The sequence below is a fragment of the Pyxicephalus adspersus genome, chromosome 10, assembly GCF_032062135.1.
Source record: "Pyxicephalus adspersus chromosome 10, UCB_Pads_2.0, whole genome shotgun sequence".
NCBI lineage: Eukaryota > Metazoa > Chordata > Amphibia > Anura > Pyxicephalidae > Pyxicephalus > Pyxicephalus adspersus.
Genome location: NC_092867.1, coordinates 7628068 through 7640048, shown reverse-complemented (window position 1 = coordinate 7640048; position 11981 = coordinate 7628068). Strand labels below are relative to the sequence as shown.

The 11981-nt window shown below is 41.3% G+C and overlaps 1 protein-coding gene and 1 non-coding gene across 3 annotated transcripts in view; both read left to right on the top strand.

Annotated features, from left to right (window-relative positions):
- CHD4 (chromodomain helicase DNA binding protein 4) overlaps window positions 1–11981 on the top strand; it is a 32636-nt gene that overhangs the window by 12949 nt on the left and 7706 nt on the right. For both annotated transcript variants that reach the window (XM_072425065.1, XM_072425064.1), the window contains exons 3-27: window positions 1944–2062; window positions 2176–2364; window positions 2622–2740; window positions 2826–3088; window positions 3937–4058; window positions 4153–4288; window positions 4684–4865; window positions 4970–5206; window positions 5300–5503; window positions 5872–6080; window positions 6735–6866; window positions 6949–7045; window positions 7123–7314; window positions 7632–7832; window positions 7930–8067; window positions 8151–8272; window positions 8788–8961; window positions 9043–9184; window positions 9276–9407; window positions 9605–9722; window positions 9873–9997; window positions 10323–10557; window positions 10643–10812; window positions 11472–11652; window positions 11795–11881. In XM_072425065.1, coding sequence (XP_072281166.1) covers window positions 1944–2062; window positions 2176–2364; window positions 2622–2740; window positions 2826–3088; window positions 3937–4058; window positions 4153–4288; window positions 4684–4865; window positions 4970–5206; window positions 5300–5503; window positions 5872–6080; window positions 6735–6866; window positions 6949–7045; window positions 7123–7314; window positions 7632–7832; window positions 7930–8067; window positions 8151–8272; window positions 8788–8961; window positions 9043–9184; window positions 9276–9407; window positions 9605–9722; window positions 9873–9997; window positions 10323–10557; window positions 10643–10812; window positions 11472–11652; window positions 11795–11881 — 4026 coding nt within the window. The remainder of the gene's footprint in view (window positions 1–1943; window positions 2063–2175; window positions 2365–2621; window positions 2741–2825; window positions 3089–3936; window positions 4059–4152; window positions 4289–4683; window positions 4866–4969; window positions 5207–5299; window positions 5504–5871; window positions 6081–6734; window positions 6867–6948; window positions 7046–7122; window positions 7315–7631; window positions 7833–7929; window positions 8068–8150; window positions 8273–8787; window positions 8962–9042; window positions 9185–9275; window positions 9408–9604; window positions 9723–9872; window positions 9998–10322; window positions 10558–10642; window positions 10813–11471; window positions 11653–11794; window positions 11882–11981) is intronic.
- Window positions 11209–11347, top strand: LOC140340185 (small Cajal body-specific RNA 11). The gene has a single exon (XR_011922616.1).

The following is an 11981-nucleotide window of genomic DNA, read 5'->3' as shown; positions in this document are numbered from 1 at the left end:
CTGCTGTCGGCCATCATTCTTATTTGCACCCCCTGAGGTCCGCTGGGCTCTGAAATGGCTCTGCCGGACTAATTATGCAGCAAGTACCATTGCCAGCGTGCAGGGCTGCCCCTCATCTCTGATCCCTGAACGGTGATATCTGCAGCCTCGCACAATAGTCAGGCTCAGGCCAAATTAATCTGTCTTCATAACCTTGTAATAAAGAGCAGCCATATTTATTCAGTGACCTGAATAGGGTGATATTGTGCTCTTTTGCCTATGCCTGCCGCTAGCATTGCGATTTCTTTTTGTGTCCCTAAAAATGGCAGCATTTTGCTATCATGCCAAATGCATGACCATCATGGCTGCATCAGAGCAGGGCATGCATTTCCTGATCAATTCAGAAAAATGTTGCCCCCCCTTTTTATATATATTTTTTTTTTATATATATATATATATATTTCTCTTAAGAAGTCTCAAATTGCCCGAATGGAAGGTTGGCTTTTGCCTGGCAGCACGCTGAGACTTGTAGTTCTAGAACAGACGAGAGCACAGATTGCTTCTTTGTCATCTCATTTTGTGTGCGCATAGATCTGCCTTCACAGTATGTGTCTTGCCCCACCCATTCCACCCCCCCTTGACATAGAAATGATCTGGCAGTTGAGTAATGTGTTTAACACCCCCACATTACCCCTCCTACCGTGTCCTGCTACACATTCCTTCTTCCTGCGATAGGTTGTACTTTATCACAGGCGAGATGCTGTAGAGGTGTGCAAAGAAAGTGTGTGTTTTTCACCTTGCATAAAAGACTTCCTGTCCCGATCGAAAAACAATCACTCGCACACTCTAGATTCATTTTGTCACTTTCGTCAAAACTCTTTTTAGTTTTGGTTTTAAAATGGGGAAGGATTACAAGTCAGATTTTATTATTCATTCACTTTCTGCCAGTAACCAAAATGTTTTCCCAGGATAGGAAATGGTTGGTTTGCAAAGTTAACAAAGTTGCCATATTTGTTCCCTTTTCTTTTTATTATGACCGCTCTAAACACTACCCGTCTGGATGGGTTTCTTTTCTGGAAGTTTAAAAAAAAAAAAAAAAGATTCCTATTGATGCTATGTTGATATCCTTTGTTTTATAAACAGAAATATTTTTGTTTTTAGTTCTAAAACCCCCTGGCCCAGTAATAATTAGGCTTCTAGAAGTAAAAAGCTACAAAGAAGCCACTGTTCTTTCTTACCCTAGATTTACTCTTCAGTGCTGAAACATCAGAATGTAAATCTTAACACATCCTTTGACTTTTAACACAAATTTCTATGGGTAAGCAGGTGAGGAACTGAATGTTTCCATGCCTTGATCTACGGCAGGAGTGTCAAACGCTGGCCCGCGTTTTTGTTTTTTTTTCCCGCCCTCCAAGACAACCAAAATATGAATTGCAGCTGGCCCGCTGCTCCAATGATATGGCGCCTCTACTACAATTCCTGGCATCATTGGCGTCTATGGATCAGCGGCCTCTCTGCCTATGTGTGGCCCCGCATTGGACTGTTTTTTATAGACGTAACTAAGGCCGGGAATCGTAGTAGCGGCATCGCATGCGTCCATAGACCAGCGGCCTCTCTGCCTGTGCGTGGCCCCGCATTGGACTGTTTTTTTTTAGACCCAAGGAATTATAGTAGCGGTGCTATTTCAGTTTCAAGTTTGTCCCGTGGCTTTGTCTAAGTTTTTAATTTTGGCGCACTGTGTATTTGATTTTGACACCCCTCATCTACTGGATGGCTGTAGACAGGTAATAGGCTTGTGTAATAAATTCTTCTTTGGTCCATTTGCTTTTTTGGTTCTAGGATGCACCCTAGAGTGGCCTAATTTTTCAGGGACTTCTTTTGTCTGTGTTAAAGATGATACCTAATGCTTTTGCTTAACGCACAATGCTTTTCTATCACTACAAATTTTCACTTCATTCTTACAGATGACGATGATTTGGATGATGACCTCTCTGAAGTCGAAACGCCCAAAGTAAAGAAAAAGAAAAAACCTAAAAAGCCCCGGGAATCCAAAACCCCCAAAGGAAAGCGTCAGAAAAAGGAGGTAAGTGTGTAGCTAAACTGGTTGATATTAGTGCTCTTATGGCAAAGTTTTGCAAAGATTAAGCCGAGATTGATAAAAGCTTGCATTGAGAAAGTGCATTACATTCTGTGCAGGATGTGGATGACAGCTCAGGGGAAGGAAATGATTTTGGGGATGATGATCTGGGACCTGTTCGCTCAGACAGCGAGGGCAGCGATTACACCCCTGGAAAAAAGAAGAAAAAGAAGCTATCTCAGAAAAAAGAAAAGAAATCGAAAGTGAAACCACGTGACGAGGATGAAGATGATGACGACGATTCCAAGGTCAGTGGGTCAAAGTACAAAATGGCTTTATTTTCAGTGGCTACTTTTTTCTTTTTTTTTTTTTTTACCGATTGACTACATAATAAAATATCTGTGCATAGGGCATTGATCTATTGGTGCCATACAAACATGATGTGTTGGTCTTGAGTGGTTGCATCTATTGCCTCTGGATAAAGAAAGAATTCATCCTTCTCCTCAGTTTGTATTGGTGTTTTTTTTTTTTCCCCTTCTAAAAGTGATTTATATATGCCTCACAGGAACCAAAGACTTCTGGACAGCTTTTGGAAGACTGGGGAATGGAGGACATTGATCATGTGTTCACTGAGGACGATTACAGGACATTGACCAACTATAAGGCTTTCAGTCAGTTCGTCAGGTATGGGGATTTTATTTGTCTTCTGTCGCTTCCCATAGGTTGATTGTATCGCATATCATTCCAATCTCTGCTGTCTTTTATTTAGGCCTCTGATTGCTGCAAAGAACCCTAAAATTGCTGTTTCTAAGATGATGATGGTTCTTGGAGCCAAGTGGAGGGAGTTCAGCACTAACAATCCCTTGAAAGGCAGCTCTGGGGCATCTGTTGCTGCTGCAGCTGCTGCTGCCGAGGCTGTGGTTGCCAGTATGGTAGCATCTACGGAGGTGGTTGCTCCTCCTCCTCCTCCACCACCACCACCACCACCAGTTGAGGTTCCACTGCGTAAAGCCAAAACCAAGGAAGGAAAAGGCAAGTATGCAAATCACTCGTGTGCAAAAACTCAGAAGAACAGGTAGTATTGTGGGGATTGTATATTTCTTGTTGGCTGAGCAAGTGCAAGAACGGATATTAGTGTCACCTCTCAAAGTGGAACTAAACTTGTTTGTGGGTGGTGGGCTTCTGACATGATTGGCAAGTATGCCCTGCATACTTCGGATTATGTAACATATGTATGGTTTTGTAGTTGCCCAGAAGCAATGACAGGTCCAGGACCTAGGGAGCTGCCATTTTCACTACTGGATCCACAGCAGACTTCTTGAAGGAGGCAATCCTGTTAATTATTATTAAACAAGATTTTTATAGCGCCAACATATTACGCGGTGCTGTACATTAAATAGGGGTTGACAGACCAATACAGGAGGAGGAGAGGACCCTCCCCAGAGGAGCTTACAATCTAGCAGGTGGGGGGGAGTATTACACAATAGGAGGGGGGATATGGAATGGTGGGTGAGTAGTGAGGGTTTAGGAGTCAAAAGAAGTCGGTTAGGCAAGCATAAAAAGAGGGGTTTTGAGTGCTCTTTTAAATGAGTAGAAAGTAGGAGCAAGCCAAATAGGATGAGGAAGACCATTTCAGAGAGTCGGGACAGCTCTAGAAAAGTCTTTGAGCTGTGCGTCTGACGAGGTTTTGAGTGAAGAAGTAGTTAGTAGGTAATTGGAGGAGCAAAGAGTTCGTCTATAGGGGTACTTTTCTATTGGGTCAGAAAGGTAAGTGGGACACGAGTTAATCAGATGATGTATCCCCTTTTTTTTTTTTTTTTTTTTTTTTTATATAAACTACTTTTTTTAATTTCCTAATTCTTATTTATTTATCTTTTTAGGACCCAATGCCAGGAAGAAACCAAAGGTTATTCGTCCACCAGAAAAAAAGACCAAAGCCAAGAAGGTGGCCCCTCTAAAGATTAAGCTTGGGGGCTTTGGTTCAAAACGCAAACGCTCCTCTGTAAGTGACCACTGTGGCATTCGAGTGTCTTACTATTGAAAAATATGCTTTGAATGAATACCAATGAACCTTTTTCATTTTCTTGTCCCTGCAGAGTGAAGAGGAGGACCTTGATGTGGACTCTGATTACGATGAGGGTAGCATGAACAGCATGTCTGTTTCTGATGGATCCACTAGCAAGAGCAGCCGAAGCCGCAAGAAACTTAAAGCCAGCAAGAAGAAGAAGAAAGGTAACTGGCAAGCTTGATAAATGCAAATAAAGCTGACTGCTGAATATATACCAAATAATTTGTACTTCCATCCAGTTTTGTGATCAGCACAGCCCTGTCTAGCAGGCAGCTTGACTCTCTGCTGCACTTAAGTTATAAAGGTCTTGTCTAAAGCTCGTGATTTGACCATGAATGGAGAAGCAGCTGCTGTGTTGCTCTCCTTACAGTTGTTTGCACCAGAGTCATGCAACACATCTAATAGTCCCCTAATGCTTCTTTCTCCTTCTAATTTAAGCTCTGCTACACAGGGGATTGCAAAAGGCTCATATCAAGTGAAAATTTGGTACTTAACACTTGTTGTATAAGTAAAACCACATCCTTGAGGATATTGAATGTTTATATTTTCACTTTTAAAGGTGAGGAGGACGTAGCGGGTGCTGCTGATGGCTATGAAACTGACCACCAGGACTACTGTGAGGTTTGCCAGCAAGGAGGGGAGATCATCCTTTGTGATACTTGTCCCCGAGCATACCACATGGTTTGCCTAGACCCCGATATGGATAAGGCACCAGAGGGCAAATGGAGCTGCCCACATTGTGTAAGTGAAATAATTGACAGACATGTTTGTGTATTATAGTAACATCAGCTTGCTGTACTTTCTGTCCCCACATACAACAGTCTAATTATTTCTTTATTTTACAGGAAAAGGAGGGAGTACAGTGGGAAGCTAAGGAAGATAACTCTGAGTGTGATGAGGATTTGGATGAGACTGTAGGTGACCCTGAGGAGGAGGATCACCACATGGAATTTTGCCGTGTGTGTAAAGATGGAGGAGAACTACTTTGCTGTGACGCTTGTCCTTCCTCTTATCACATTCACTGTCTGAACCCACCACTGCCAGAAATACCCAATGGAGAATGGTTGTGCCCAAGATGCACAGTAAGTGCTTTTTTTTAATGCTCCTTAATATTCTTGTTGATGTCACAATGCAGAGCTTTTAAATATAAAGTTCAATGTCTGCTTTGTCTTTAGTGTCCACCCATGAAAGGTAAAATCCAGAAAATCCTCACATGGAAGTGGGGGCAGCCGCCGCCTCCTACCCCAGTGCCCAAACCAGCAGGTGCAGATCCTGATGCCCCTCCTCCGAAACCTTTGGAAGGTAGACCGGAACGTGAGTTCTTCGTTAAGTGGCATGGCATGTCCTACCTGCATTGTTCTTGGGTGACAGAACTTCAGGTAAGTGGTAATAACCATACAGTGTCTTGGGTACTGTTTGCAAGTGAGCTATGTGGGTTTTTATATTGCACAAAGGAGTGTTTAGAAATATGAGTAATTGCAGATTAAAATATAATAACTTTTATACAGCTGCAGTGTTAACCCCGAAATATTTTTAAGCTGCATTGGCAGCCTCTGTATTGTGGCCCAACTCACCAGTAATCACTCAAAAACAGCCAGGTGGTTACTGAAAAGTGCTGGGTGGTGCACCTGGCTAAAAAAGGACTAGGGAAAACACTGAGCTGTGATGGCATATATAATTATTTGAAGAAAAAAACCCTTATTCCATTTTCCCTTTTTTTTTTTTTTTTTTTTTTTTTTTTTTACAGCTAGAGCTGCACTGCCAGGTCATGTTTAGGAACTACCAGAGAAAGAATGACATGGACGAGCCTCCAGCTGGAGATTATGGCGTAGATGAAGAAGAGAAGAGTCGTAAAAGAAAAAACAAAGATCCAAAATATCTGGAACTGGAGGAGAAATTCTTCCGTTATGGCATCAAACCTGAATGGTTAATGATTCACAGAATCCTGAACCACAGGTAAGATAGGGGTGACAAAGCTTTAGGGAAGTTACGTGCCATGTGAACTTTGGTAGCACTGAGCAGTCTTATTGCAGAGCCTGGGACATTGGGTTCAATGAATATGCAGGGGGTAAAGTAGGGTTACTGTATCGGAATATCATCTAGTCTACTATTTAGTTTTTCTACTGCCTGAATATGGACTCTTGTAAACCAGTTTTAAGAATTAAAAAAAGTTTAGCATGACTTCCGCCATGCCATTAGCACTACTGCCCTTGCCAAATACATGTACCTATTGCACATGGCTTTCATGAGACTGCATTGATATGAATTGTGAATGCAAGTGATTATCAGTACGCTGCATCTTATGGAATAGGCTGATCATGTACTAGGTTTGTATGGTGTTCTGGTGATATAGGGACAACGAAATGTCCTTTGATTTTGTTCCTAGGATGCCTGTTACTAGTTGTGTCAAGGATTTGCACAGAAGGTTGTGTGGTGAATGTCAGGAAAGATTAAACCTTGGGTGGGTGGGGGGGGGGGGGGGGGAGTTCTTCTCTATTTTTTTTTTCAACAGTAACTGTTGCTGTGTATACTTCTAGTGTATATATGCCCTGTCTCTAGTAGTTTGAATCGTTGAATTACTGCTGAATTACCTGCTTTCTGTTATCTCAGTGTGGACAAGAAGAGCAATGTGCATTACCTGATCAAATGGAGAGACCTTCCTTATGACCAGGCATCTTGGGAGTTGGAAGATGTAGACATTCAGGACTATGAGCCTTACAAACAGGCTTACTGGAACCACAGGTGAGTGTTTGTCCTGTATGTGATGACTGCTTCAACTTGCTGTTGAATGCTGCCTTTGTTTACATGAACTCTGATTTTTCAGGGAGCTTATGTGTGGTGAGGAAGGACGGCCTGGCAAAAAAGTTAAGAAAGTTAAAGTTGGAAAAATTGAGCGACCTCCTGACACCCCAACTGTTGATGTAAGTTGCCAAATATGTATATTCTTTGTAGGCCTGGGTTGTTCGGTCTTGGTTCTCATAAGCCTCTGTTCTCTCAGCCGACAGTTAAATATGAACGCCAACCAGAGTATTTGGATTCTACTGGAGGAACCTTGCATCCCTACCAGCTGGAAGGTTTGAATTGGCTGCGGTTTTCATGGGCACAGGGTACGGATACCATTCTGGCAGATGAAATGGGTCTGGGCAAGACCGTGCAGACTGCCGTATTCTTGTACTCTCTTTATAAAGAGGTAAGTTGGTGTTTTGTAACCCATTACTGATTTTTTTTTTTTTTTTTTTAATAAGGCAGACATAGTTTTGCTCTTGCAAAAATCCTTCCCATCCAATGTTCTCAAATATTTTGCCCTATTGGGAAGAAAATGCATAGTCTACTTCCTGTGCTTAGCCTTAATTTTAAAGTGATTGTCACACATGATAAAAATATCATTTTCCCTATGGATTGTATTGGCCTTGTCAGAATTGAGTACTTTTACTAACCGCCTGCCTGAAGTGATTTTTTTTTTCTTTCAATTCCTAAATGCCACCTAATGGGGTCTGTCTGTTTCAGGGTCATTCTAAAGGTCCTTTCCTGGTCAGTGCACCTCTGTCCACCATTATCAATTGGGAGCGTGAATTTGAGATGTGGGCTCCTGATATGTATGTTGTCACATATGTTGGAGACAAGGATAGCCGAGCTGTCATTCGAGAGAATGAGTTTTCCTTTGAAGATAATGCAATCCGAGGAGGCAAAAAAGCCTCACGAATGAAGGTTTGTAACATGCATTTGTTCACATTATATTCTCATTGTGATGGGGAAAAAAAGCCTCCCCTTAATGTTGCTATATTTTTTTTCTTCTGCTGTACAGAAAGAGGCCTCTGTGAAATTCCATGTTTTGTTGACATCTTATGAGCTGATTACCATAGACATGGCAGTCCTGGGCTCAATAGATTGGGCCTGTCTTGTGGTTGATGAAGCTCATCGTCTGAAAAATAACCAGTCCAAGGTAAGAAAGCATTACATTTTGACTGAAGAGGTGATATTGTATGGTGTCATTGTCATTTTTAACTTGTCTGCTTTTCTCCCTAGTTTTTCAGAGTTCTGAATGGCTACAGTCTTCAACATAAGCTGCTTCTTACAGGAACCCCTCTGCAAAACAATCTGGAGGAATTGTTCCATCTGCTCAATTTCTTAACACCAGAGCGTTTCAAGTATGTATCTAAGAGGTGTTGTCTTTGATATATTTAGTCTGTATTTCTGTTTGTAGTTCGGGGAGGGAGCACCATGGCACTCGAGCGATTGGCTTTCCTGGCCAATATGGCTCACCTTTCAACTTTTCAGTTTTGAAAAAACTTATTCAAAGATGTATTTGGAACCACGAACCCCTTTATCGATATTTGGGTAAAACTAACTGAAAGAAGCTGACTACTGACAGCAGGTTCCTGACCTCTTTTTTTGTAGCCTTTTCTAATATGAAATCTGGTGCACAGGCATGGTAATGGTTTAATAATGTTACCCAATGATACAAATTATTCATTTGGGCTTGTACATTGATGGAATCTGTATGAGGTTGTCTTTTTTTTTTTTTTTTTGTCTGTGACTTCAGGGAGTAGATTTGGTTTGTCTATATTTTAAGAAAAAAATATTTAAGTAATAAACTGTTTTTCTTCATTTACCCTTTATTAGCATGTAATTCTGAGGATTTAAAAGTTAATTCTTTTTGTAGCAACCTGGAGGGCTTCTTGGAGGAATTTGCAGATATTGCCAAGGAAGATCAGATTAAGAAGCTCCATGATATGCTTGGTCCTCACATGTTGAGACGATTGAAGGCTGATGTGTTCAAGAACATGCCTTCTAAGACTGAGCTCATCGTCCGTGTGGAGCTAAGCCCCATGCAGAAGTAAGTAATCGTGATGATTTTGTATTCCTTATTATGAGCCAGAAGACTCCTGTGCTGCCATTAACACTCTCACAATTACAGGAAGTACTACAAATTCATCCTCACTAGAAATTTTGAGGCTCTGAATGCTCGAGGAGGTGGTAATCAAGTATCTCTGCTCAATGTGGTGATGGATTTGAAGAAATGCTGCAACCATCCATACCTGTTCCCAGTGGCTGCTATGGTAAGAAAAACCATACTTTACCTATTTAAAAAACATGTTTCCCTAGACCACTGTATACCAGGTGACACTGATTCATTGCTGTATTTCACAGGAAGCTCCCAAGATGCCTAACGGGATGTATGATGGCAGTGCCCTCATCAAGGGTGCCGGAAAGCTGTTGCTGCTTCAAAAGATGTTGAGAAATCTTAAGGATAATGGACACAGAGTGCTCATCTTTTCCCAGGTTAGAGGTGTTCCCACAAAAATGTTTGTCTGTTCTAGTGATAAAGTGGGTTCAAGACAGTGTATGTGTGTATGACCAAGAGGTATGGGGGGGGGGGAGGAGCCTGGAGGTCTGCTTTAACGAAATGGTCATGCTTTCAGTTCTCCGTAAACAATGTTGTTAATTCAGTGTTTTTGACTCCCTTTCTCTTTGGGTAGATGACAAAGATGTTGGACTTGCTGGAAGATTTCTTGGAGCATGAGGGATATAAATATGAGAGAATAGATGGTGGAATTACCGGAAACATGCGACAGGAAGCCATTGATCGCTTTAATGGTGAGTGTCAATGATCTTAGATGTGACCCGACTGGTGTTGGGTATTATCTGTTTTATTTTGCCAGAATCATTTTGGTTTGAAACTGTTACAGGCAATTTGTCAGCATAGTATTTCATGAATTTCCCTGATCTTAATGTCTTGTCTTGTAGCTCCTGGTGCTCAGCAATTCTGTTTCCTCTTGTCCACTCGTGCTGGTGGTTTAGGAATTAATCTTGCCACAGCCGATACTGTAATCATTTACGACTCTGATTGGAACCCTCACAATGATATTCAGGTAAGGACTGCTCTCCTTCTCTCAACAAATCAAATTGTGCAGCAATAAAACTGTCCCTGAAACTTCTTACCGAGTGATCGTGTTTCCTAATCGTTATCACTTTACATACTACTCCATTGCACTTCATCCCAAAAGGCCCAAGCACTGTATCCTAATGGGTGGAAACAGATATTTTAAAGCAGCCATTATTAAAAAGGTGACGGGATCTCTTTAAACTTTATACCTAGTTATTTCATACCCAACTGTAAAGCACTGCAGAACATAATGCTACCTAATTAAATTAGAAGTGCTATGAAATTTTTCTTAACGCTGTCTTTTCCAACAGGCCTTCAGCAGAGCTCACCGTATTGGACAGAACAAAAAGGTTATGATCTATCGGTTTGTAACTCGTGCCTCTGTGGAAGAGAGAATTACTCAGGTAGCAAAGAAAAAGATGATGTTGACCCATTTGGTTGTAAGGCCAGGTCTCGGCTCCAAAACCGGGTCAATGTCCAAGCAGGAACTGGACGATATCTTAAAGTTTGGTACTGAAGAGCTCTTTAAAGATGAGGCAACAGAAGGTAAGCAATGATCACAATTTCTTAGTGGAAGCTGACGAAGGGTGACTTCTATGCAAGCCATTTACCACCTTTGTTATGGCCATAGGTGAAAACAAGGAGGGTGAAGACAGCAGTGTTATTCACTACGATGACCGAGCCATTGATAAACTGCTGGACAGGAACCAAGATCAGATAGAAGACACTGAAATTCAAGGAATGAATGAATATCTGAGCTCTTTCAAAGTGGCTCAATACGTTGTCAGAGAGGAGGAAATGGTAAGGAATGAATTTCACACGTGGGGGTATAAATTGGGCATGATCATTTTATGGTGTTCTGATGCAGTAAAATTCCTAATCTATATAAGTGCAGGTCAAATGTCTAACCCTACCCAAACCTTTTTGACTGGAATAGATAGAAATGTCCTCTGGTTCTGAGGATCACCTACCTTAAGATTCCTGCTTTTGTTTGATTATATAAAATTCTTCTCTGTGGTTACCATGAAATATAAGTTACAATCTCTGGCAGTATTTGTGCCCTTACAGTCATAGTATCATTCTTTCTGATTAATACTCTCAACAGCTTTCTATCTTTTAAATAGAAATTTCTAATACATTTTTGTAAAAATATGTAATCTGTTAAAGTTCTTATTGTTTACTTGAATCCAGGCTTTGTTGTCCAGCCATTTCAACTCTTCAAAGCCCTCTATCTTTATGTTGGGGGAAGATAGAAGACTGGACATAGAATATTCCTGTCTGTTTAGGAGGGCCGCACACAGAAATGTGCATTCCCTTAAAGGCTCGACAGAACAAATTCAATGGAGGCCACTGTAGCCTCACTGATGCATTTGTAGAGTATTATACCAAACTGTTGGAAACCCTATCGTGTTAGCCCACAAATCTCAAACGGCTGTTAAATATTTCTCTTCCCTGCTCAGGATGAAGAGGAGGTTGTCCGTGAAATCATTAAGCAGGAGGAGAGTGTGGATCCCGACTATTGGGAGAAGCTTCTCCGGCATCATTATGAGCAGCAGCAGGAAGATCTGGCACGGAATCTAGGCAAAGGAAAAAGAATCCGCAAACAAGTCAATTACAACGATGGCAGCCAAGAGGACAGAGGTGAGGAAGGAAGCTACATTATTTTACTCCTTTTATTGCTAAAGCTTTGAGTACAAAGGCTGTCTGTAGTCCTTTTGTTCTAGATGTTCTTAAGTGCTTTTATTTATTTATTTTTTGTAAACTTGGTCTTTATGTTTTTCAGATTGGCAAGATGACCAATCTGATAACCAGTCTGATTATTCTGTGGCCTCAGAAGAAGGTGATGAAGACTTTGATGAGCGATCAGAGGGTATGTATTGATTACGTATTGTGTTGATAATTTTTCAATGGCGCGCACTTGCCTGGTATGCATTCTACCGGTTGACTGCACTCTGACACACCTTTTTATC